Raw genomic sequence first — 22100 nt, 5'->3', positions numbered from 1 at the left:
TGTGAGCCGCCCAGGACGCCCCTGAGCACATGATAAAGGTAGTTGTTATTTTCATGGCTAAGAGTCCTGAGCAGGGGGCACAGGCCCGGCCCTGAGGGGCAAGCCTAGAGAGAAGGTGGGCCTTGCCACTGTGTGGTGAGCGAGCTGTGTCTCACCCCTCTCCCGTCCCTGCTGACAGCCCAGCCCCAGACGCCAGGCAGAGCTATTTCTGCAAAGCGTGACTGGGAACTTCCTCCCGGATCTCTTAAAAATAGAGGAGTTATCGAGGCCCTCAGGCCCCTTCCTCTACATGGGGATTCTGACATGATTTCTGGGGAGGCCTGAGCCCCCTGGCCTCCCTCACCCCACAAGGACTTATCTCTGAGCTCAGTTGGACAGCAGGAAGGGAGCAAAGCTACCACGGTGGGCAGCTCTTCCTGCCCCCAAAGCCCCTTTTGGGAGCAGCAGGGGATGTGGGCACTGACTCAGGGTGTCAATCACCCCTGCTCCCTGGGGCTGTGGTTGCCACGACTCGGGGGAATCAGAAACCAAGGGGCTGAGCATGTTCTGGGGATGCCCCCACCATCGTCCAGCCTGGCCTTCCTGTCTTGGCCCTGCCCTTGTGCCCAGCACCCTCATCTCTGTGTAGCCCATCGCCATGCAGTCACTGGTGGACATCTGTCTCCACTGTATTCCCAGGAGCTGGAGAGGCTGAAGGACCAGGCTCCTGGAGGTCAGGCCAGGCCATGTGGGGAGAGTGCAGGGCAGGACGGTGGAGGTGGAGGGGGTGGCAGGCTTGCGCAGGGCCCACCTCTCCCAGTCCCTAGGTCTGTTCTATAGCAGAGGAGGCCCTGGGGGCCAGCCATCTCCTCTAGGGATCTCTTCCCACTGCAGGCCTCAGATTTTAGAAGACAACTCCTCTTGGGGCCAGAGGAGAGACCCTAAGTCTCCATTCAACAAGTATTGGCTAATCAGGCGTGGTGGCGCACTCTTGTAAACCCAGTAACTTGGGAGGCTGAGGCAGGAGAATTGCAAGTTCAAAGCCAGCCTCAGCAATTTAGTGAGCCCTAAGCAACTTAGCAAGACACTGTCTCAAAAAAAAGAGTGGGGGGCTGGGGATGTGGCTCAGTGGTTTAGCCCCCCTGGGTTCAATTCCTAGTATCAAACTAAACAAGACGTATAAGTGTTAGCTGTGTCCACTGTGGCTGAGTCCTGAGGGGCTAGACTCAGGAGAGGGGATGCTCAGAGGTCCCCAAAGTCAAGGAGATCTTCTTAGAAGAGTCAGGCCTGATGACAGGAAGAATGGGATTTGCCAAAAATGGAGAGGGCCACACCAGGTCAAGAAAAGAATGGTATCCAGGCACGGAGTGGGGAGCCAGCGGCCCGCCTGTCTGCCCCAGCTCGCTCCCAGCCTGCTGAGGGGCGGGGGCCAGCAGTGCCCCCAGGGCCCCAGTAGGCCATGGTGTAATCTGATGGTGACCTAGAGCAGTTCCACTGTGGCCACTGTTCCTGTCCTGCTTTCCAGTCCCCGCTGGGTTGCAAGATGCCCATCAGGCTTGCCTGGCCACCGTGATCACCTGCAGCCAGGCCCTGCCCTTGACTACTGTGGAGGGAAGGGTCCAGATCCTGGGGTTCAGCTCCCCAGGCTGCTCTGCAGGGCCAGCAATCTTAGCTGGAAACAGCAAGGTTGGGGTTTCCTCGGCGGCTCCCCAGCCCCCTCATCTCATCTCAGACTTATCGCTGCCCGCCAGCTGCCTGGCCCCCAGCCCCTCCAACCCTCTCCCCTGCATGATTCAGCAAATCTCCCTCCAAGAGGGGAAAACAAGGGTGAAAAAAATCACAAAGTCAGATTACAAAGCCCCAACCGTAGGGCAGGCCCCCAGCGGGGAGATAGGCTCCGCTCCCCACCCTCAAGCCCCTCGGGCAGATAAGCCTGTAAGCAGCAGCGGTGGGCTGCTGCAGGTGTGGCTGGGGGGACTGGCTCCACGGAAGTCCAGCAGGGAACAGGGCCGTTGGGTGGCCCTGTGGTGACTCAGGTCCCCGGGCTTAGCCACCATGCAGTGAGCTAGGCAAAGAGGAAGCACCCGCGGCCACCGCTGCTGTTGCCATCCCACCCCAGGCACAGAGGGAAACAGAGAAGGGCGGGGGCCTTCTCAGAAAGTTCGATGGCAGGGTGCCCTACAGATGCCCTCCACCCAGGGTGTGTGTCCCCCTTTGCAGCTCAGCCTGCAACTGTGCTCCCCACAGGGCCAAGCTGCGCAGGCTCGGGGCAGCCCAGCAGCCTGTGTTGGGGAAGTGAGGTGCCTGGCCTGGGAAGGAGCGGGGAGCCAGGAATGCCATTCCAAGGCCTAGCTTCCTCTGGGGAGGCCTGGCTGGGGTCCTGGCCATGACAACCTTGGCCTGCGAGACTAGAAACACATAAGGGGTCAGTAATGTCAGCCCCAAGACCTTTCTGGGGCAATCCTGGCTCTTGGTGTTGGGGAAGGATGCAGATTTGCAGACCTCCCCTGCAGGGTGCCTTGGATGCAGAAGACCCTCTGGTCATGGGTGGAGGCTGGGGGGAGCTGGGACCTAGGGCTTCTCCTTCTGCCAGTGGAGGAGGCTGAGTGACAGGCAGGAAGTGGAGCTGGAAGTCACCCTAAGCAGCCATTCCCTGATCACCCTGTCTGCTCAGCTGGCTGTGAAATCAGAGTGAGGAGGACAGTGGCAGCGGGGCTGCCCTGGGGGAGGACCTTGGCCAGCAGGTAACACCCCAGGCTCTGGTCTACATATCCTAGCTTGGGGCCAGTTTGGGTCGAGGCCTGAACAGTGCTTGTTATAAGGGTCCAATGGTCCAGTGAACTTTATTGATTGATTGATTGATTGATTGATTGATTGATGCTGGGGATTTTTTGGGTGCTCTACCACTGAGCTACATCGCCAGCCCCTTTTATTTTTTATTTTGAGCCAGTCTCACTAAGTTGCTGAGGCTGGCCTTGAGCTTGAGATCCTCCTGCCTCAGCCTCTCGAGTTGCTGGGATTACAGGCATGCGCCATTATGCCCAGCTCCAGCCATTTAAAGACTTATTATCTGTGGAAGCAGGTCCAGGTCATTTCCTCCAGAACACAGCAGGACCACGGGAGCAGAAACCACTAAGGTGCTAGTGTTGGTTGGGGGCCTGATACATACGTAAGCCCTCCTGCCATGACCTCGACAGGTCCCTTTCTCCCACTGGGCTTTGGTCCCTGAGGTGTAGAAAGAAGAGAGTGGTTAAGAAACTCTAGAATTTTGCAAAACACCAACTGCTCAGCTGGGGGTGTAGCTCAGTGCTAGGACACTGGCCCAGCACATGTGTGAGAGGCCTTGGGCTTGATCCCCGGCATCGCAAAAACAACATAAAACAAAAACCCAATTACTCATTGTGTGTGTAGTGGGCCAAGGTATGAACCACAGGCTGGGAAAGCTGATGGGCAGCAGGTGGCATTGTTTACAGTGACCAGGAGGTGGCAGCTACCCACGTCCCCACAAGGGATGTAATTCAGCCTTAGAAAAGAAGGGTATTCTGACATCTGCCAGGACATGGAAAAACCTTGACGAAATTGTGCTAAGTGAAATAAGCCAAACAGAAAAGACCACAGGACCCGGCCTCTATGCGGTCCCTTAGCAGTTAGGTTCAGGGGACAGAATTGTAGTTGCCAAGGGCTAGCTGGTGGGGCGAGGGTGGGTGTGCGGAGTTAGGGTTTAATGGGGACAGGGCTTCAGCCTCACTGGAGGAGAGCGTTCTACAGGTCGAGGGTGTGATGGCTATAGAACCATGTGACTGTACTTAATGCCATAGATAATACTAGGAAAGGCCTGAGATGGCAAAGTTCTTCATTGTGTTTCAGCATGCACACAACAACGCCACACTACAAAAGGAAGAACAAAGCCAGTGGGCATGGTGTGCCCTCCGTCTGTGCTGAATCAAGGCTTGAGGACCAGATCCCAGCCCCCAACAGCTCACAGTCCAGGTGACAGGGCAAGCCATGGCCCCGGGACCCATAGCCAACATCCAGGGAGCCCTGCTGGGGTGGGAGCAGGATGTGGGAGTGCTGCAGGAGAGCCTCTTCTCTCTAGGGGTGAGCCAGCGCCCGCCAGGCAGCAGTGCCAGAACACCAGGGTCCTCCCAGGCTGGCTTTGCCTCCCTCCGAGCCCCCTGGAGTGTTGTTCCCTCTGCCTGGAGGCAGTGTCCCCAGTTCTCTTTCTATACTCCAGTCCCAACACACCTGCACCCCACAGAAGCCTCCGTTCCCCTTTGCAGACTCTCACAGCCCGCAGGCATCTTACTCTGATGCCGGTCATAACTGTCATTAAGCAGCTGTGCGAACTCATTCTACAAAGGTCCCCACTGTCTCCCCAGTATCCAGTAAGAAATACTTTACAATGAGCAATGGACACATGGGTCTCTCTCCCAAAGGGACCCGAGGCTGGGTCAAAGTTGGAGTTGCCTGTGCAGGTGGGACTTCCTGGTGTCTTGCTTGGGATATGAGCTGGAGTTCAGAACCACTGCAGGTCCCTCTTGGGCTCGTGGACCTGGTTAGGAGCTGTCTCCTCGGCCATGGGGGGAGGATGCCAGGGACCCAGCCCAGAGCTGCCCTGGAGGAGGCCCCGTGTGTGGGAAGCGCTCTGCCTTGGCCTGAGCTCAGTATCCTGGAAGCTGGCCCAGTGGCACCATGCGCCCCCCTCCCCCGGGTCCTTGCTGTGGGCCTACTGCTGGCTCAGCTCTTCCCTCAGCGAGTGGCAGGAGCTGTTTATCCCTGATGGGGAAACTGAGGCACAGCCTTGGCCAAAGTTGGACTGAACTTCAAAGGACCACTGCCCAGCACTCCAGGAAACTAGAATTGGAGGCTGGCCCCTTGGCCTTTCTCCGCCTGGGACCCCGGGACTGCGCAGCAAGGTCTTGCAGTGTGGCTGGGCAGGCTGCACGCAAGGGGTGAGCAGAAGGGCAGCCCTGCCCCAGTCCTTCCCTCTCTGCCTCCTCCTGGTCCTGCATCCCTCTCACCTCCTTTCCTTTTCTCCCTCCCCTGTCCCAGTCCGCGGGTGGGCGGCCTGCATCTGATGATGCGGTCATTCACCCTTCCTCGCGTGACCCGCAGATCCCCGCAACGCTCCAGCGTGGCCTGTCTCTCCCCGGTGCCAGGACAGTCGGAGCCGAGGGAGACGGCGCCTCCTAGTGGCCGCGCTGGGGCTGCCCGCGAGTGCGGTCCTGGTGCGTTGGCTGCGCATCAACCAGCATCGCTGCGGGTCAAGTCTGGGCCCGGCTCCAGGAGATGCCCGCCAAAGAGACCAGCGCGACAAACCATCCGTCCAGGGGTAGAGGGCAGCCGGTGTGTTGCAGGGAGAGACCTCTTCAAAATTCTGGCTACGAACACCTTTCCAGGTGAACCTTTCCAGCATTGTGAAGAGGTCCTGGGAGGGCCTGGAGCTGCAGGGTCAGGGACTGGGGGTAGAGGGTGAAACTGATGAGGTTGGGAGGAGACGGAAAGAGAAGATCCCTAGAGTCTGTTGAAGGTTTGGGTTCCACCCCAGAGCCATAGGGAGTCACAGCTGGTCTCAGGCAGGTCAGTGAGGAATCAAGATTTGAGTTTTGGGAAGAGAATCCCTCTGATTTTGCGGGGAGGGCAATCCTGAAGGTGAATGAAGCACAAAAACCTATGGCTCTGGGGGTTGCTAGAGGGGAGTCCCACAGCCCCTCGGGAAGGAACAGCTCAGGGTCCTAGGGACCCCCCCCCACACACACACACCAGCACCTTCAGCTCTGGGTCACTGCTGGAGGATGGCTTCAGGCCTCAGAGGCTCCTGTGACCCCAATGAGGAAATGTAGTAAGGCGTAACAAATCACAGGTGCACACAGTCTTTGACCTGACACAGTCCCACAGATAGCCAGCCTGTGTGTGAGAGGACACACGGCAGCCATTCATCGCAGCAGTGTTTGCCCTGGATAAAGCCTGGAAATAACCTAAGTGCCCATCAGCGAGGGCTGGCTGAGGAAATGGAGGTGCAGCAGGGGCACAGTGTGGGTCTGTGGGAGAAATGAGGAAGTGCCGGGTGAATGGATATGGAGTAATTTCCATGCTGCCTTGCCAAGGAAAAGGGAAGGTGGGGAGGGCGTGCACGCTGAGCTTTCATTTGTGGTCAACTGATTGATTGTTGACTTTAATAGATCAGAGAGTCTGTTATAACCTCAAGGGAAGCCAGTAAGTGCAACTGTTAGGACAAAGAGAATAATAAAACCCGCTCACTTTTTCAAAGGGGAAGGGAATCTAGGTACAGTTTTGCTTATAGCTGTGTAGATGATCTCCAGAGAGAGAAGCAAGAAACTGCTCACGTCAGTCACTCCAGAGAAAAAAAAGGTCTCAGAGTCTGGGGGGGGCAGAAAGGAGACATTTGCTGAGTACCTTTTGGTGTCTTTTGAATTTTGAATCACTTTTGTGTGGTTACCTATCCCCAGGTGTAAGTGAATGTGGGAGGGCGGCAGGAGGCAGTCCATGGTGGTAGAGCTGAGAGGGAGGAAAGGGATGGCAGGAGAAAGGTCCCTGATGCCTTTGGCAGTGGAGGATGCTGGGGTGGGGGCAGCTGACACCCAGGTTTCCGGAGCTGATGTTCCGAAAGGGTGGGTGAGGGGAGAATAAGGAATCCCTGGAGCAGGAGGTCAGGAGAAAGAGTTCTGGGAAGAAGGGGAGGTTCTGGAGAATGAAAATGACCAAATTACATGTAAAATATATGATAAAGATCCCACTATTGTGTATAACTATAATGCTCAAATAAAAATGTAAAAAAAATAGAGGTTTGGGAGGATACAGGAGGATTTCAGTTTGAGCATCTTTTACCTTTTTTCCCTTTGACTATCCAGGACCCCCTGTACCCACCGTTGGGGAAATTCCCCCTGTAGGTAACCGTGGAGGGAGAGCACCTCCCAGCATGTCCCCTGTGGGTGAGTCCTGGGCTCACGTGCTTCCTCAGTTGCCTCTTGCAGACTGTCCCATAACCCAGCCTCAGCTGTCAAGTTCTGGACCATGCTAGGAGTTTTAGGGTTTGGTTAGTGATGCAGAGGACCCACTGATCCCCTAGAACCCTGTTTCCCCTGCTTGGTTGATGAAGTGACTCACTACAAAGAAACAGGAGAATGTTTTGGGGTGATTGAAATATTCTGTATCATGATTGACATGGTAACTTCATTGATATATTTGTAAACTGATCAAACTATACACCTAAACTGTGCCTGTTGTGTTGCATGTAAATTATACCTCAATAAAGTTGATTCAAAAATATTTATACACTAATACATACATGACATGATAACAATAGCTCCAAAGGCAGGAGGCATCTAAATGTGTCTTTACAACGTCATGGTAGTGGCAAAGTACTAGATTGTACAGTATTTGACTCTACAGTGTTAGACCAAGGTTTCATATTATAATCTCTAGGGTGACCAGTAAAAGTTGATGCAACTTTTTGTTAGAGGTAAAATAAAGCAATAAAATATGATTAGTATAAAAGGAGGTAAGAAACAGGAAGGAAAAGGACAGAGAATAGATAGGAAAACAAATAGTAATATGAACGATTTAAATCCAAATCCATCAATATTACATTAGATGTAAAAAGACCAAATATTCCAACTAAAAGACAAAGAATATTAAACAGGAAGGAAAAACAATATTACATGCTGCTTATAAGAATATAAGGATAGGAAAGATTTAAAGTGGAAAGATGAAAAAATGTATATACTCTGAAAATATAAAAGTATTCATATACTGTGAAAACACTAACAAAACAAATCTTTTGCAACTATAATACTATTGCACAATTAAAACTTTTTTTTTCAGTACTGGGGGATTGAACCCAGTACTGAATGTATGCTAGGCCAGTGCTACCGCTAAGCCACATATCCCCACTCTTTTTAATCTTTGAGACAGGGTCTCAAAGTTGCCCAGAAATTGTAGTCCTCCTGCCTGAGCTTCTTGAGCAGCTGGAATTACAGGTGTGGGGCACTGCACCTGCCTGCTCAATATCTCTAGGGAGGAAAGAAATGCAAACTTAAGACACAGGAGACAGAACTGCCACTCAGTGGTAAGATAATGAGAAGTGACTGAACACCAAGCGTAGCTGGACTCTCAAGTGCGGCTAGCAGAAGTGTGAGATGGCGCAGGCTCGTGGAAAACAGGGCCTCAGTCTCCCCTCAGGTCAGCACTCGGTCTCCAGGTGACCCAGCTTCTCCATGCCCGGCATCTGGCTCACAGCAGCAGGAATGACTTGCAGGGCAGCGTTCCAGCAGCTGGGTCCATAGTGGTGCAGACCAGGAACCGCAAGCTCTGTTCACACAGGCTACAAAACAAATGGTCCCCAAAGAGAGTTGCTTAAGATAGCAGCATGCCTCTGTTGTCTCTCCTCCTGTCTGAGGGTCAGTCAGCAGGGCATGGGGCCAGTGACGATTCTCTCCTCCCTGTTGCTGGACACCCCAGCTCCACCATTGGCAGCTGGAAGCACTGCAGTCAGAGCCCTGGCCCCCAGCAAGACGTCCTGGCCAGAAGCAGCCCCTCCACACGGGACCTCTGGGTCTCCAGAACCCTAGCTGAGTAAACCTCTATTCTTTATTAATTACCCAATCTGGGGCCTTCCATTCTAGCAACAGAAAATGGACTAAGACAACATGCTTTTGGTTGTATTTCAATTAAAAAGTCTCTGTGTGTGTATGAGTTTTGTAGTGCTGGGGATGGAACCCCCTTGTACATGCTAGACAAGTGCTTTACCACTGTCCTCAGCCCCAAAGGTTTTTTCTTTTCCCTTTTCTCTAAAAAAGAGATGCCACCAATATGCATCAGGGTGGGAGTGGGAGAAACATGGAGTCAGGGCAGGAGAGTTGGAGGGTGTGAATGTGGAGAGGCTTCTGGGAGGGGCAGCCACCACTACTCACCTGCAGTCCAGTGTTGTAGAGGACCTGGAAATGTTCTGAGAAACGGGTCGTTGGGCCATTTTGTCCCATGCAGACATCAGAGTGTATTTGCACAAACCTAGACTGCTGCAACCTCCCCCATGACAGGATCTCATAGAGCCACCGTGGGAGGTTGGTCTGTTGACCCAGGTGTCACTGTGTGACTGTGGCTGTACTCACTTGACACACATATTTTTGTGCCTCTTCCAGGCAACTGCAGAACTTAAGCTTATATCATTTAGTGTCTTTTCCAAGCCAAAGTATTCAGAATTAGGTCTACAAAACCAAGGCTGGCCCTGGGGCTTGGGAAGCTAAGGCAGGAGGATCACAAGTTCAAAGCCAGCCTCAGCAACTTAACAAGGTCCTAAGCAACTTAGAGAGACCTTGTCTCAAAATAAAATATAATAGAGGCTGGAGATGTGGCTCAGTGGTTAAGTGCTCCTAGGTTCAATCCCTGGTACCAAAAAACAAAACAAAACAGAGCTGGGGCACAGCTCAATGGCAGAGCACTTGCCCAGCAGCCATGAGGCCCCCAGGTTGGCCCCCAGCATTCCCTCCAAAAAGAATCAAAATTAGGTGTGAATAAAATGGATAATTGAAAATTAAAACAAATTTTCAATTCTATAAAGCAGCAAAACCCAGATAAAGTGCTATCTATATTAATGAAGTGTTGGTTGTCCTTACTTTTCTGCTAGGTTTTTGGGCTGCATTCTCTGCTCGCCTCTGTGATTTCTCCAGAGAGGATGGAGTTCTTGGTGTGGCTGATCAAGTTTTGTTCTTTGTTACTGCTAGTAAAGAACTTGGCAGCTTCCAAAACTGTTGCTAATGCTGGGCCAGGCGTGCTGGTCAGCCCCATCACGGACACAAGGCCCTCTCATGCAGGTGTACTTTGGCTCATGGTTTCGCAGGCTCCAACCTGTGGTCAAGAGGACATGTTGTTTTGGGGGAGTGGCAGTGCCCCATGGCAGAAGTGCCAGGTGGAGCAAAATGCTCGTCTGATGGTTAGGGACTGAAAGAGGAGAGGAAGGGGCTGGGGTCCCGCTACCCTTCAAGGGTGTGTCCCCCACCCTGAAGAACTCCCACTCCTTTACCACAGGGCCAAGCTGGGGACCCAGCCTTTCACACGTGGGGCTTTGGGGAGGGACAAAATACCTGTGAAAACTACTTAAAAGACAATTTTACTTTGGCTCCTGGTTTCAAGGCCTCTTTAAGTGGCACTGTGCCCCTCTCGCCCCTTCATGGCTGCTTATTCACTCAGTGCACTGTCCTCAAGTTCCATCTGTGTGGCAGCCGGTGTCAGAATCTCCTTCCTTCTTCAGGCTGAGTAATACCCCACCTCGGGATTGCACCACACTTGGTCTACTCCCCCATCCGGAACGGGGATGTGGGCGGCTCCTCCTGGCTGCAGGGACTGCTGCCACTATGGGCGTGGGTGTGCAGGGGTCCAGCCGCAGTATCTGGGGGCAATCTTCTTTTAACTGATTTGAGGAGCTGCCACAGTTTTCCACCCTTTCCAGTTGTGCACGTCTACCAGGGGGTGCAATTGCCCACCATCTGAATTATAGCTCTGAGCACTATCCTGCCTTGGCCTTTCATGTCACAGCATCAGTGAGTTGTCACAGAAGGTGAAGGAGTGTGCATCCCCCGAAGGCATTGCTACATGATGACCAGCAACAGCTTAACCCAGGGCCTCACACAACCTAAGGGGGCCTCTACCACTGAGCGACACCTCACCCCAGGACTGCAAACCACACCCCTGTATTCCACTCCACTTCAACTAAACGTGTTCCTAAGTGAGCTTTCCCTTAGCCAAAGCCCCCACACCTGAGTGCCTGGATCTCCCAACACAGGCAGAAGTGAGATGGAGGACCAGCTGGATGGACCGACCACTGGCTGGATGGGACAGGTGCAGCTGGTTTACCACTGCAGCTAAGATGACTATTTCAGCCTGCATAGAAACATCTCCTTACAGGAACCTCCAAGGGCCTTTGAAAAAGGCACATACAATTGATGTGCCTTGGTCCTTCAATTGTATTAGTTTCATCGTAAATTTGCCTCTACCAGGGACATTTAAAAAAATATTTAACATAATCTCTATTTATGAACAAACTTTGAAATTCAGTCCTATGTGTATTTGATTTAATTTTGCTTTGGAATACAAGTTGATGGGGGAGGAGAATGTCCTTTGGAATAATCTGTCCCATTTGGAAGTAAAAGAAAACTGAAACTTCTGTACAGACCCATCCCCAGGTCCCTGTCACCTGTCACCCAGTGATGGGACTGTGTGGGACAATTCCTGACCCTGGCTTGTGTGTAAGTGTGCAGGGTCTCACCTCCTCAAGAGAAGGATGCTGACTACGTCCAGGGCAAACCTTCCATGAGTTGCCAGGTACCTAGGCCTCTGGCCCCAGTATGCCGGGCCAGCCACTTGGCCTTTTCTCCCAGGGTGTCATGAGCACCTGTGACCACCAGATGGCTGTGTTACCCACAAGGACGCTCTGTGGCCCTCTGGTGGCCAACACCAAACCTAGGTCTTTGCTCCAGTCCAGGGTGCAGCAAGTCAAGTGGGGCTAGGGAATATAAAGCACCCACTGTGTGCTTCACAGACCCACCTAGAAGCTCAAGGAGGAATATGCAGATTCTGAAGCCAAAAGGAATTTTCTTGCATCACTGGGGATGAAACTCAGGACCTTATCATGCTAGAGCCTTGTCCCCTGAGTGACACCCCAACACTACAGAAGCACAGAAAAAAGTCCTCTTTCTTCTTGGTTAATATAGATCCAGGGGTGGGGATGTGTCTTATTGGTAGACTACTAGCCTAGCATGTGCAAGACCCTGGATTCCATTCCCAGAACCCCCCCTCAAAAGGATACATATTCCAGTACCACCACAGAAGGGGGTCCCCTGATGTCATTCAGCATTCAAGGCCCTGGCTAGAAGACAAACAGGGGAGATTAAAGTGGTCAGAAGTACCAGATGGCTTTCCCACCACTCTTGCCTGTGGGATTCGACTTTGCCAATCAGCCACCAATCAGCCAGCAGTCCCTTTCCACTGCCCTGGGTCACCGTGAGGGCAGAACAGCGGTCTGTACTCCCCCAGGTCAGTATATGGATCAGTACATCAGTTGGACACAGGACAGCCGAGGGCTGGGTCTGGCATGACCTTAGTGCTTGAGGCTGCAGTGGAGGGTACAGAACAGGTCACCCCACCGGCTCCCACACCAGCGTGCCCCATCTGCCAAGGAAGGGCTGAGCCTGAGCAAGCAAAGGCTCCTGCTATTTAGTGTCCCTCCCTCACCTGGCTGACTGCTCCTCATTCTTTTTTTTTTTTTTTTTTTAAATATTTATTTTTTTTTAGTTATCGGCGGATACAACGTCTTTGTTTGTATGTAGTGCTGAGGATCGAACCTGGGCCGCACGCATGCCAGGCGAGCGCGCTACCGCTTGAGCCACATCCCCAGCCCTGCTCCTCATTCTTTAGGTTTCAGCTTAGACTTCATCTTGACCTTGTGAGGTTAGTTTGGTGCTTGTCTTCTAAGCCTACAGCATAGAAGGCTGTTTAAGAGCTTACTGTATGAACTCCTGGGTTTGCAGGAGGGGGCTGGGGCCTGTTGGAAAAACAGAGCAATATACTGGGCCTGCGTTTTCCTTAATGCTGCATTACTTGGTAGTATGACAGGTGGATTCTTTTTCCCTTTGGGGATGGTGCTGGGAATCAAACCCAGGACTTCATACACGCTCTACTACTGAGCTACCTTTTATTTGGTAGCTGTCTCTGCTAGTCAAATATGGATGGAGGCAGGGTCTGTGGTCTCTTGGCTGCATTGTCTGAGCCAAGCACAAGGTCCAGCACATAGTAGGGAGCATTTACTAAATGGTGCCTGTGTGCATGGTGCCTCCTTTAACCTGGTTCCTGATGTTTCTTGGCCTCTCTGACCTCCCTGCTTGGGTCCCAGGCAGGACCAATTCTCTGTCCTCCAGAAGCTTGGTCTGATGCTCTGAGGTTGGCCCTTGTTTTCCCCTCAAACCTTTATTCTGTCCTTGGTTCCTGTGGACTTTGGGGACATTATTCTACTGGATGAGCCCTGATTGAGTACCCCCATGGCCATCCCCTAACCAAGGGGCTGGACTGCATTTTAGGTTGGAACGAGCCACAGGCCTCGTCCACTCATTCAGTAAACCTTTCCTGAGCAGCTGCTCTGTGCCACACCCTATGAAGACACTGGGTAACCAGAAAGTCTCTACCCTCAGGAAGCTGCTGCTTAGTGGAACAGAACAGCCAGTAAAAAAACAAGACCAGGTTCCATGATGGGGTGCATTTGGGTGCCAGAAGCACAAAAAATAGCACCAACCTAACTTTCAGGGTCAAGGTGAAGTCTAAGCAGAAACTTAAAGACTGAGGAGAAGTTGACCAGATGTGGGAGGAAGAAGTTGTGGGGGAGTCACTAGCGACAGGGACAGAGTGAGATTTCAACCTAGAAAAATCATTCTTGCTTCCCCAAGAGGAGATTAAACAGAAAAAAACTAGAGGACCATCAGATTGGAGAGCAGGCTCACTAAAGTTCCAGGTAGTTTGGAATCAGCTTTGCAAGATGAAAAACTGAATTGCTTCCACAGCCATAGGTAGGGGAGCTGTATTTTGCAAAAACAACAACAACAACAAACACCAGCTAAGTCAGAATCTCAGATAAACAATGAATATTTAATATATGTCCCAAAATATTGCATCAATGTGCATCCAATATTTTATGTCAGCTCTACTGATAGTGACAAAGGCTTTGAGACTGACTCATGTGTACCAGACTCACAGGAGTCTGGTGTAAATCCAATTTGTTAATTTACAACTGCAAGCAGGGGTAAAATATGCATGTTATTCAGATTCTCCTTTCTAGGAAAAAAAAAAAAGTCATCATATGACTGTTTGGAGAGCACCAAATGAGAAAAAAAGGACATGAGAAGCTTGAAAGAAAATTTTATCTCAAGGTCAGGAAAATTCTGGAGGAGAACCCTGGCTTCACTACACAGAACCCCTTTTGTTGTGGCTGAATGCACAAGTCTCCCCTGCAGAGGCAGGCCAGGTCCGCTGCACCCTAGTAGGCAGCTCTGTTGAAATGCATGGTTTTCTTCTGGCTCACCCATCACCCTTTGCTGGCTGATTCTCATTTTGCTCACAGGGGATCCTGCTTCCAAGATGTGGGGTTCCCGTCTGACATACTGCACATGGAGTCATGCCGTTTTCCTTTTGGAATGTATTTGATGGCCCAAACTTTGCAGTTTCCTCCCCCAGCCCTTTTTGTGAGTACCGGAGGATTGAACCCAGAGACACTCTACCCTGAGACACAACCCGAGCCCTTTCTATTTGGAGACAAGGTCTCACTAAGTCATCTAGGATGGCCTGAAACTTGCGGATCCTCCCGCCTCAGTCTCCCAATGTTGCTGGGATTACAGGCTGTACCACCTCATCCGGCCTTGTTCTGCCTTCTTAAATCCATCCACAACGACGAGTAATTCAGAAATCATTTCAAAAATCGAGGGTGCCCATACCCAAGGGGTTTCTTGATTTTTATCTCCTGACATCCTCAAATCTAGTCCCTTCTTTCCACTCCCCGGGCCACTTCCCTGGCCCCCGGCCTGAGCGTCTCCGCCAGGATCCCGCGGCTTCTCGGCTGGCTGGCCCGAAACCCCTCTCGCCCTCGGACACACTCCCCACACCACACGAGAGTTCTTTTGAATACAAAACGGCCATAGGGATCCCGCCGAAAGCCCTTCACGGGGTCCGGGCCTCACTCCGAAAAGGCCAAGTCGCTAGGCACGTTCTCTCCCTGCCGTCCCGCCTCCGACCCCTTCGGCCCGCTCCGCTGGGCTTAGGGGCCCCGCGCCAGCCGCGGAGTCTCGCCCACCTTCCCCGCCGGGTCGGAAGCGTGTCAGCACACAGCAGGGGCTTAGCAGTCTAGTAAGAGGACGCCAGCGCCCTGCCCAGAGCTCGGGATCTGCGTGCGGGAGGTGAGGCGAGCGCCACTCCACGACGCCCGGCGGACTCGGGATCGGCTCCTACGCGGCCCGTGGCGACTCTTCTCCACGGCAGGAGGCGTGCCAGAAGCCCAAGGCCCTCCCCCAAGCCCTTACTGGGTGGGATCTGCGGAAGAGAGCAAGTCCTGGTTCCGTATTGGCTAATACCAAGGAGCAAGGAAGGGGCGGAAACTGACTTCTTCCGGACTCCTCATTGGCTAAGATCTCAGTTCAGCCCCCGGCTTCTCATTGGCTAAAGTCGAGGGTGGTGTCTTAAAATCCTCCGGGTCCCAGACTAGCTGAAGAGCCCCGGCCCCGCCCCTCGGACCAGCCCTCTTCGTTTTAAACAAAAAGTCCAAGACGCTGCTGTGGTTCACTCCAAAGTCTCCGCGGTTAGCCCGGGGTGTTTGCTGCCCGAGGCCTTGGAGCCTTTCTGAACCTGAGGATTTAAGGATACGCGACAGGCGAGGGAGGCCGGAATGATTTCTTCGCGGAACCATTGAGGCGAGGCCTCTGGGAGCGTTTTGAGGGAAGGACCGTGGCGGGTCCGCCTAGGCGTGCAAGGATGGCGGCGGAGAAGACTGACGCGGGGCCGAGGGCCGCGGTCCCTGTGGATCTGCGGCGGGAGCGGCGCTTGGTGTGCGTGGAGTACCCGGGCGTGGTGCGCGACGTGGCCAAGATGCTATCGACTCTGGGCGGCGAGGAAGGCGTCTCCCGAGTAAGAGCGGGGACTCTTCTGAACAGCGGGGGAGGGACCGAGTCGAGAGACAGTAGCTGAAGGGGCGGGGCCTCGATGGGAAATGTGGTTTCCCTGGCAACGGAGGTGGGGCCTGCGGCCAGTGGGCGGATTTTCGTAGACGCGTGCCCAGGGCGCGCTCAGCACCCAAGGGACCCTGTGGGGAGGATCTAGGAGAGGTCCTGGGCCCTCTTCCATCCCGTCTCCGGGCATGAACAGCACCCCCGGCATCCGCGCCGCGAACGTGGCCAAGCCGCCGCCCCGCGGCCTGTGCTGAGTCGCCTGGTCCTTTTGCTCGGAGTAGAGAGCAAGGGCCACCCCTCCCCCCCGCCCCGGATTAAGAATTGCCTACCTGCCTGCCCGCCCCTGGGCTTAGAGATGCGCTAGCTAACCTCTTATTCTGTGCCAGGCACGTTCTACTATTTTAATTAAATTCCACCCACCGTAGAGCCTACGAGGGTGTAGGGTCGGACCTGCGATTGATTGATTGATTGATTGATTGATTGATTGATTTGTGGTTTTGGTGGTACTGGGGTTTGAACCCAAGACCTCAGGCATGGTAGACAAGCAAGCACTCTATCACTTTACATCCCAGCCCTTTAAAGTTTTTTTTTTTTGAACACAGTTTCTACTAAATTGCCCAGACTGGCCTCACCTTTCCATCCTGCTTCAACCTTCCAGTAGCAAACATACCATATACCTGGTAGCTTCCAGGTGAAGACATCCGGCGCTGTGCCTGGCTATTACTGCATTTTACAAGGGACTGATATAGTTTATTCAGGGTCACACAGCAAGTGGGGCAGTTGGGAATGAGGCTCTCTGTATTCTTTACATGAACTACATCTTGAAATGTCTGTTCTTTAGAGAGGTTTTCTCTGAACACTATAACTTTAATTCCAGTCTGAAATTTTGTTTTGATATTTATTGTCTGTCTCAGCTCCTTGGCACTGAGGCTGTAAACTCCCTAAGAGCAGGAACCTCTCTCCTTGACTTCTGTACTCCTAATATTTATGAGTGCCTGATTCTTCTTAATTTTTGTCAAATGTATGATTGAATTTCATAACATTCTAATGAGTTAGATACTATGTTTTAATTCCTATTTCTTAAAGGCAGGTAAGAAAGGTTAGGTTTGGTATCTCTTGAATGACACAACAAGGACTTAACTCCTGTGTGTCTGATTCTAAACCACGTGTGAGCCCCTTGGAAGTGCACCCCTTCATCAGACATCGGTTCTACTCATATTTCCTGAGCACCAACTCTATTCAGGTCCACATCTGCATTCATTTCCACTCCCTCAGGACTCATAGAAATGTGTTTTATGAGAACAGGATTCCCAAGGATTGAGGCTCTTGTAACCATTGTTCTTGGAGAGTTCCTGAGCATTTCCTGAGGGCCACACCCTATCTGGGGTGCTGGGCAGCCAGCAGGCCAGCTTGCAGATGGTCTCATCCCTTGCTTCCAAAGGCACACTGAGTTCCTCTTTCCCAGTATGGGGCAAACTCTCATTCATACTTAAATTACAGTGTTTACCCTGAGGTAGGCATGAGGAGGAGTGCTTAACACCTAATTAATTTATAATTATTGTAATACTCCTGGAAGGTAGGTAATATTCTTAAGGTTTGCTTTGAAAGTTGTAGGTGACTGCTCCTCAGAGACAAGTACTAATTTAATCTCCTTTGGACCTAGACATATTTGCATATGAGACTGAAAACCATAATCAGTTCTGGCAGGGTGCATGGTTCCTGGAGTAGGTAGTGTTGACAAATCGCCCAAGCCCATGAGCCTTTGTTACCTCAAAGGCAAAACAAGGGTGATAGTGTTGCCAGAAGAGTCACATTATGCCCCCACTGAAGAGGCACTTGATAGATGGTGGCTTTTATTAATTGGAAGTTGTTATCTTTATAAACCCTTAGAAAGAAGGAGACTATTTACCCTTCTTTTCTCTACTAGATAAGAGATTGAGCCACTTGGATTTAGAAAATGAGCCTTTTGGAACTAAGAGCGCATCATGGAACATGAGCCTCCTGACCTTCCTCAGTCACCAACAGGTTTGGGAGGGGCAACTTCCCACTGGCTGCTCAGCTGCCCTCTGCTTCCCTGTCTCCCTCCCCTCACTGCAGATCTATACAGACCCCACCAAGAGGCTGGAGCTGTACTTCCGACCCAAGGACCCATACTGCCACCCAGTGTGTGCCAACAGGTTCAGTACCAGCAGCCTGCTGCTCCGGATCAGGAAGAGGACCCGGCAGCAGAGAGGAGTGCCGGGGGTGGAGGCCTACTCCAAGGTCGAGTTTGACATGGAGATCCTGGGTGTCGTCTCTACCATTTACAAATTTCAGGGTAATTGACATCTCTGAGGCATTGGGTTATCAGGCCTGCTCTGGAGGCATGTGGGTCATCTGCCCAGTGAAAAGCACATTGCAAATTACCAGCAAGCCTTAGAAATATTCATAGTTACAGCTGCCAGCATGTGCCCCGGGCCTGGGGGCTGGCCTATGTGGAGCAGCAGAGCACAGGCACTGTCCTGAAGGCTGCTTTCCTTCCTCCAGCCAGCACTCCCCTGGGGGCTGGGGGCTGTCATTGTCCAGTCTTCTGTATTCTTTTTTTTTTTTTAAGAGAGAGAGAGGGGATTTTTTTTTTTTTAATATTTATTTTTTAGTTATTGGCGGACACAACATCTTTGTATGTGGTGCTGAGGATCAAACCCGGGCCGCACATATGCCAGGCAAGCGTGCTACCGCTTGAGCCACATCCCCAGCCCTCTTCTGTATTCTTAAGAGAAGCCAGGACTCTGGCTTTCTCTGAGTGTTAGTGAAGCCACCTTGTGGGCCAGATCAGCCTGGAGGGCAGGACTAGTCTGTGCCCAGTGTTCTGGATCAGCATCTTGGTGTTGATGGTGTTGCTCTTGCCTCCCCTCTAGAGTCAGGCTGGTAATTACAGGGAGTCCCTGGAGGGGCCATAAGCGGGGCCTGGGGAGGTGGGGTAAGAAAGAGCACAGGCTTTGGAGTTGGGCCTCTCTGGGCTCTTCCAGATTCTTTGGGCAGACGACTTGCTTCCCTCAGTCTCTGCCTCCTTGCCTGTTCAAGGGGACTGCAGAGCCCTGAGTTCCTTAGGCCTTGAGAAGATTCTGGAGATGGTGCTTGTTAAAGGGCTGGGCCCGGCACACAGGAGGCGCATGGCAGATTTCCAATAAGCCTTAGAAATGCCAGAAGTTACAGATTCCAGTATTAAAGATTGAGGAGGGAAAAGGGAAGTTGAAGGGGAAAATGGGAAGTGGAGAGGAGACCAAAGCAGAGCAGAGCTAGGGTCACTTGGCTGCACTGGGGTGCCAGTCACACTGTGGAAGCCGTGTTCCTCAGAGAGGGGGCATCCTCTCTGGGACAGGTGCTCCTCGTCGTCCCTGAGATACCACACTTGGCATTTCTCTCTCTAATTGAGCCAGCCTGTGCTGCTTAGTGGCCCTGGACTGGCAGCATTAGCCTCCGAGCTTGGTAGAAGGTGGGTCCCAGGTGTTTCTTCCACAAGTTAAGAAGCACGACCCTGCCCCCCACCCCAGTCGCTTTTACAGGAAGTGATTCATTCAGAATGCGGGGAGTGTGGGAGGATGGGGAGGGTGGGAGGATGCTGCTTTATCTCCCATCTCCATCCTCCCTGGGGGGATAAGGGTGTTGTGTGGCAGCTGCAAGGTCCTAGATGAGTGTCCCTGGCCATGGTGTCTGCCATCTGTCCTCTTCTCTTTCTAGGAATGTCTGACTTCCAGTACTTGGCCGTGCACACGGAAGCCAGTGGTAGGCACATGTCGATGTATGACAAAGTGCTCCTGCTCAGGCCCGAGAAGGAGGTGTTCTTCCACCAAGAGCTGCCGCTCTACATCCCCCCACCCATCTTCTCCCGCCTGGACACCCCAGTGGACTACTTCTATCGACCCGAGACGCAGCACCGGTAAGGACCCTGCCCTACTGCAGGGCTGGGGTCAGAGAGCCCTGCGGCCAGAGGGCCTGGGTCCAAGGACTCATGACAGGAGGCCTCAGGCATGCCTCTCAGCCTCAGATTCCCACTGACAATAGTAGCTCTTGGGTTAAATTTCTTTCTTCCTTTGTTTTTTTCTTCTTTTTTTTTTTTTCTCAGTAGTGGGGATGGCACCCAGGGCCTCATGCGTGTTAGGCAAGTGCTCTGCCACTGAGCTACATCCATAGTCTTTATATTTTGTGTTGGGACAGGGTCTCACTAACTTGCCCAGGGTGACCTTGAATTTGTGATCCTCCTTCCTCAGCCTCCCCAGTTGCTGGGTTTTGGGGTGTGGCCACCATTCCAGGAGTTGAATTAAATTTTAAAAGCACATTTTATTAGCACAGTGTCGAATATAGCATGAGCCTGGTGGTTCCCAGGCTGGCTCATTCCCAAGGACCACTATAGTACAGAGAACTTGTCTGTGGGACTTGAGGGTTCCCACTGAGAAATGTTCTCTGTGGTTCTGGCCCCTGATCATAGCTGACTAGCCACTCTCTGGACCTTGGGGTTAGCAGCAGCAACACTACCTGTGAACCCCAACTCTGACCCCTGCCCTTTCCACCTCTTCTGCCTTCCTTGTGGCCTTGGCCCTTTCCATCCCAGGCAGACTTCACAGCCATCCTTGTGATCAATCCTGCCTCTGTCATCTCCCTTTGCCAGGCTCATCTGTAGAACTTTGGCCCCATTCACCCTTGCTGTTGGCCACCTTAGGTCTGCCCCTACAGCTGGAGGTTGCTTCTGCGTCTGCCCAGCCCAACCGTCTCCTGTGCTGTCCCAAGCTGGCTGTGCCTCTGCTGGACATGGCTCACTATGCACTTGGCTGTGGTCTGTGTCCTGTCACCCTGGAGTGTGAGCTCCTGAGCACAGGCTCTGGGCGGGCTTCTGCACCGAGGGGAGCCCAGGTGGGATGACTCCCAGCCCTCCCCCATATGCACATCCCTACGTGATGAACCACAGCAACTCAAACGCAGTGAACTCTTTACTTGAGATGGTCTTGACATAATTAGAGACCGGGGCGTTGTTGGAAAGGCAGGCCTGGGCATTATCAAAGGCTGGTTTTTCCCTAGAGGCCAGCCACACATTGAAATGAAAAAGTAGGATTTGCTTGTGGAAAAGCCAGAGCTGAATAGAGTAGGAAAAAAACAAAGAACATGAGTCTGAGACCACCTGCTTGAGATTGGTGACACTCGCCTACTCTGCTGCTGTCCCTGGCATCCCCAGGGTGCTGGGCTGTGTGACTCTCCAGGGCTCTATCACTCCATTTTGCTAATGAGGAAGCTGAGACCCAGAGTCCCCAGGCTGTGTGGGAAGCACCTAGTCCTGGTCTTGCCCATCCCTTAGGCCTTGCTTGGGGCTTAGTGCCATATTTTATTTTTGTACTTATTTTTGTGTACTTTTTTTTTTTTTTTTTTGGCACTGGGTATTGCTCAGGGGCATTCAGCCACTTTTGCTGAGATTGGCTTTGAACTCATGATCTTTTGTCTCCTGGCAAAAAAATTTCTCCTCTTAGTGTGAGTTCCCCAAAGGAACAGTTTGGCCTGCTTCATTCTTTGCTGTGACATTGGTGCCTACATAGAGCTGGTCCTGAGTGAGGTGCCCTGAGAGTATCTGGGCCTCACTAGGAAGCATTGGGGGCAAGATTGGCACCAGCAGAAATGCAAAGGAGAAGCGCATGTGCAATGTGGCCCACAGGAGGCGACATCTGCCATCTATGCAGCTTCTGGAGAGCCAACTGCCAGTACCGAGTGGCACATGTCCGGGCACCTCCCTGGAATCAGGGCAGGCACTAGAACATATTCTGAGGCATCAAAATAAATTGTGGTATATAATAGAAGCCTAGAAAATAGGAAAGTCTGCAAGGTGGGCCCAGAACGGTCATCTCCAGAGGATGGAGGACGGGAGCATCCCCTTTCCTAATTAAACATTTCCTTCAACAAGTCCTGAGCAGGTGCTTACTGTGGACCCCCTGGGACCCCGTGGGGTGAGGTTCTGTTTTGAGTGGGGACTGCGGAGCATGAGCAAATGGACGAGGACTTCAAGGAGATAACTGGTGGCTGGGTGGGTGGGGGACTGAGGGCTCTAGAGGAGCTGGTGTTGGAAACCAAAGTCTGAGTGACAGAGCCAGGCAGGTGAAGATCTGGGAGAACGTTCCAGACCAGGGATTTGGCACATGCAAAGGAAGGACCAAGAGCTGGTATCCGAGGGCCAAGGGCTTGTGGGGTGTGGCCTAGACTGTGGCAGTGGCTTTGATCATAACCTCAGAGGGGCATTATTCTCTGCCCATAGGAAGATAAGAGCCAGGCACAGTGGCACATGCTGGTGGGCACAGTGGCACATGCTGGTGGTCCCAGAGGCAGGAGGATCACTTGAGTCCAGGAGTTCGTGGCAGCCTGGGCAACATACCAAGACCCCAT

At 52.4% G+C, this 22100-nt stretch overlaps 1 protein-coding gene and 1 long non-coding RNA gene across 2 annotated transcripts; one reads left to right on the top strand and one right to left on the bottom strand.

Annotated features, from left to right (window-relative positions):
• Positions 1-9478: 9478 nt before the first annotated feature.
• LOC143392227 (uncharacterized) lies at positions 9479-15265 on the bottom strand. The gene is made up of 3 exons (XR_013090323.1): positions 14831-15265; positions 11816-11863; positions 9479-9846 (listed from the first exon to the last, which is right to left on the bottom strand). It is a non-coding gene; the product is annotated as an uncharacterized LOC143392227 (long non-coding RNA).
• Positions 15241-20020, top strand: Gtf3c5 (general transcription factor IIIC subunit 5). The gene is made up of 3 exons (XM_077108625.1): positions 15241-15657; positions 17796-18015; positions 19419-20020. Exons 1-3 carry the CDS (start codon positions 15505-15507, stop codon positions 19619-19621), a joined length of 576 nt encoding a protein of 191 aa, XP_076964740.1. The 5' UTR covers positions 15241-15504; the 3' UTR covers positions 19622-20020.
• The last annotated feature ends 2080 nt before the right edge of the window (positions 20021-22100 follow it).

Source organism: Callospermophilus lateralis, chromosome 2, assembly GCF_048772815.1.
Source record: "Callospermophilus lateralis isolate mCalLat2 chromosome 2, mCalLat2.hap1, whole genome shotgun sequence".
NCBI lineage: Eukaryota > Metazoa > Chordata > Mammalia > Rodentia > Sciuridae > Callospermophilus > Callospermophilus lateralis.
This window is presented reverse-complemented; position numbering and strand designations above follow the sequence as displayed.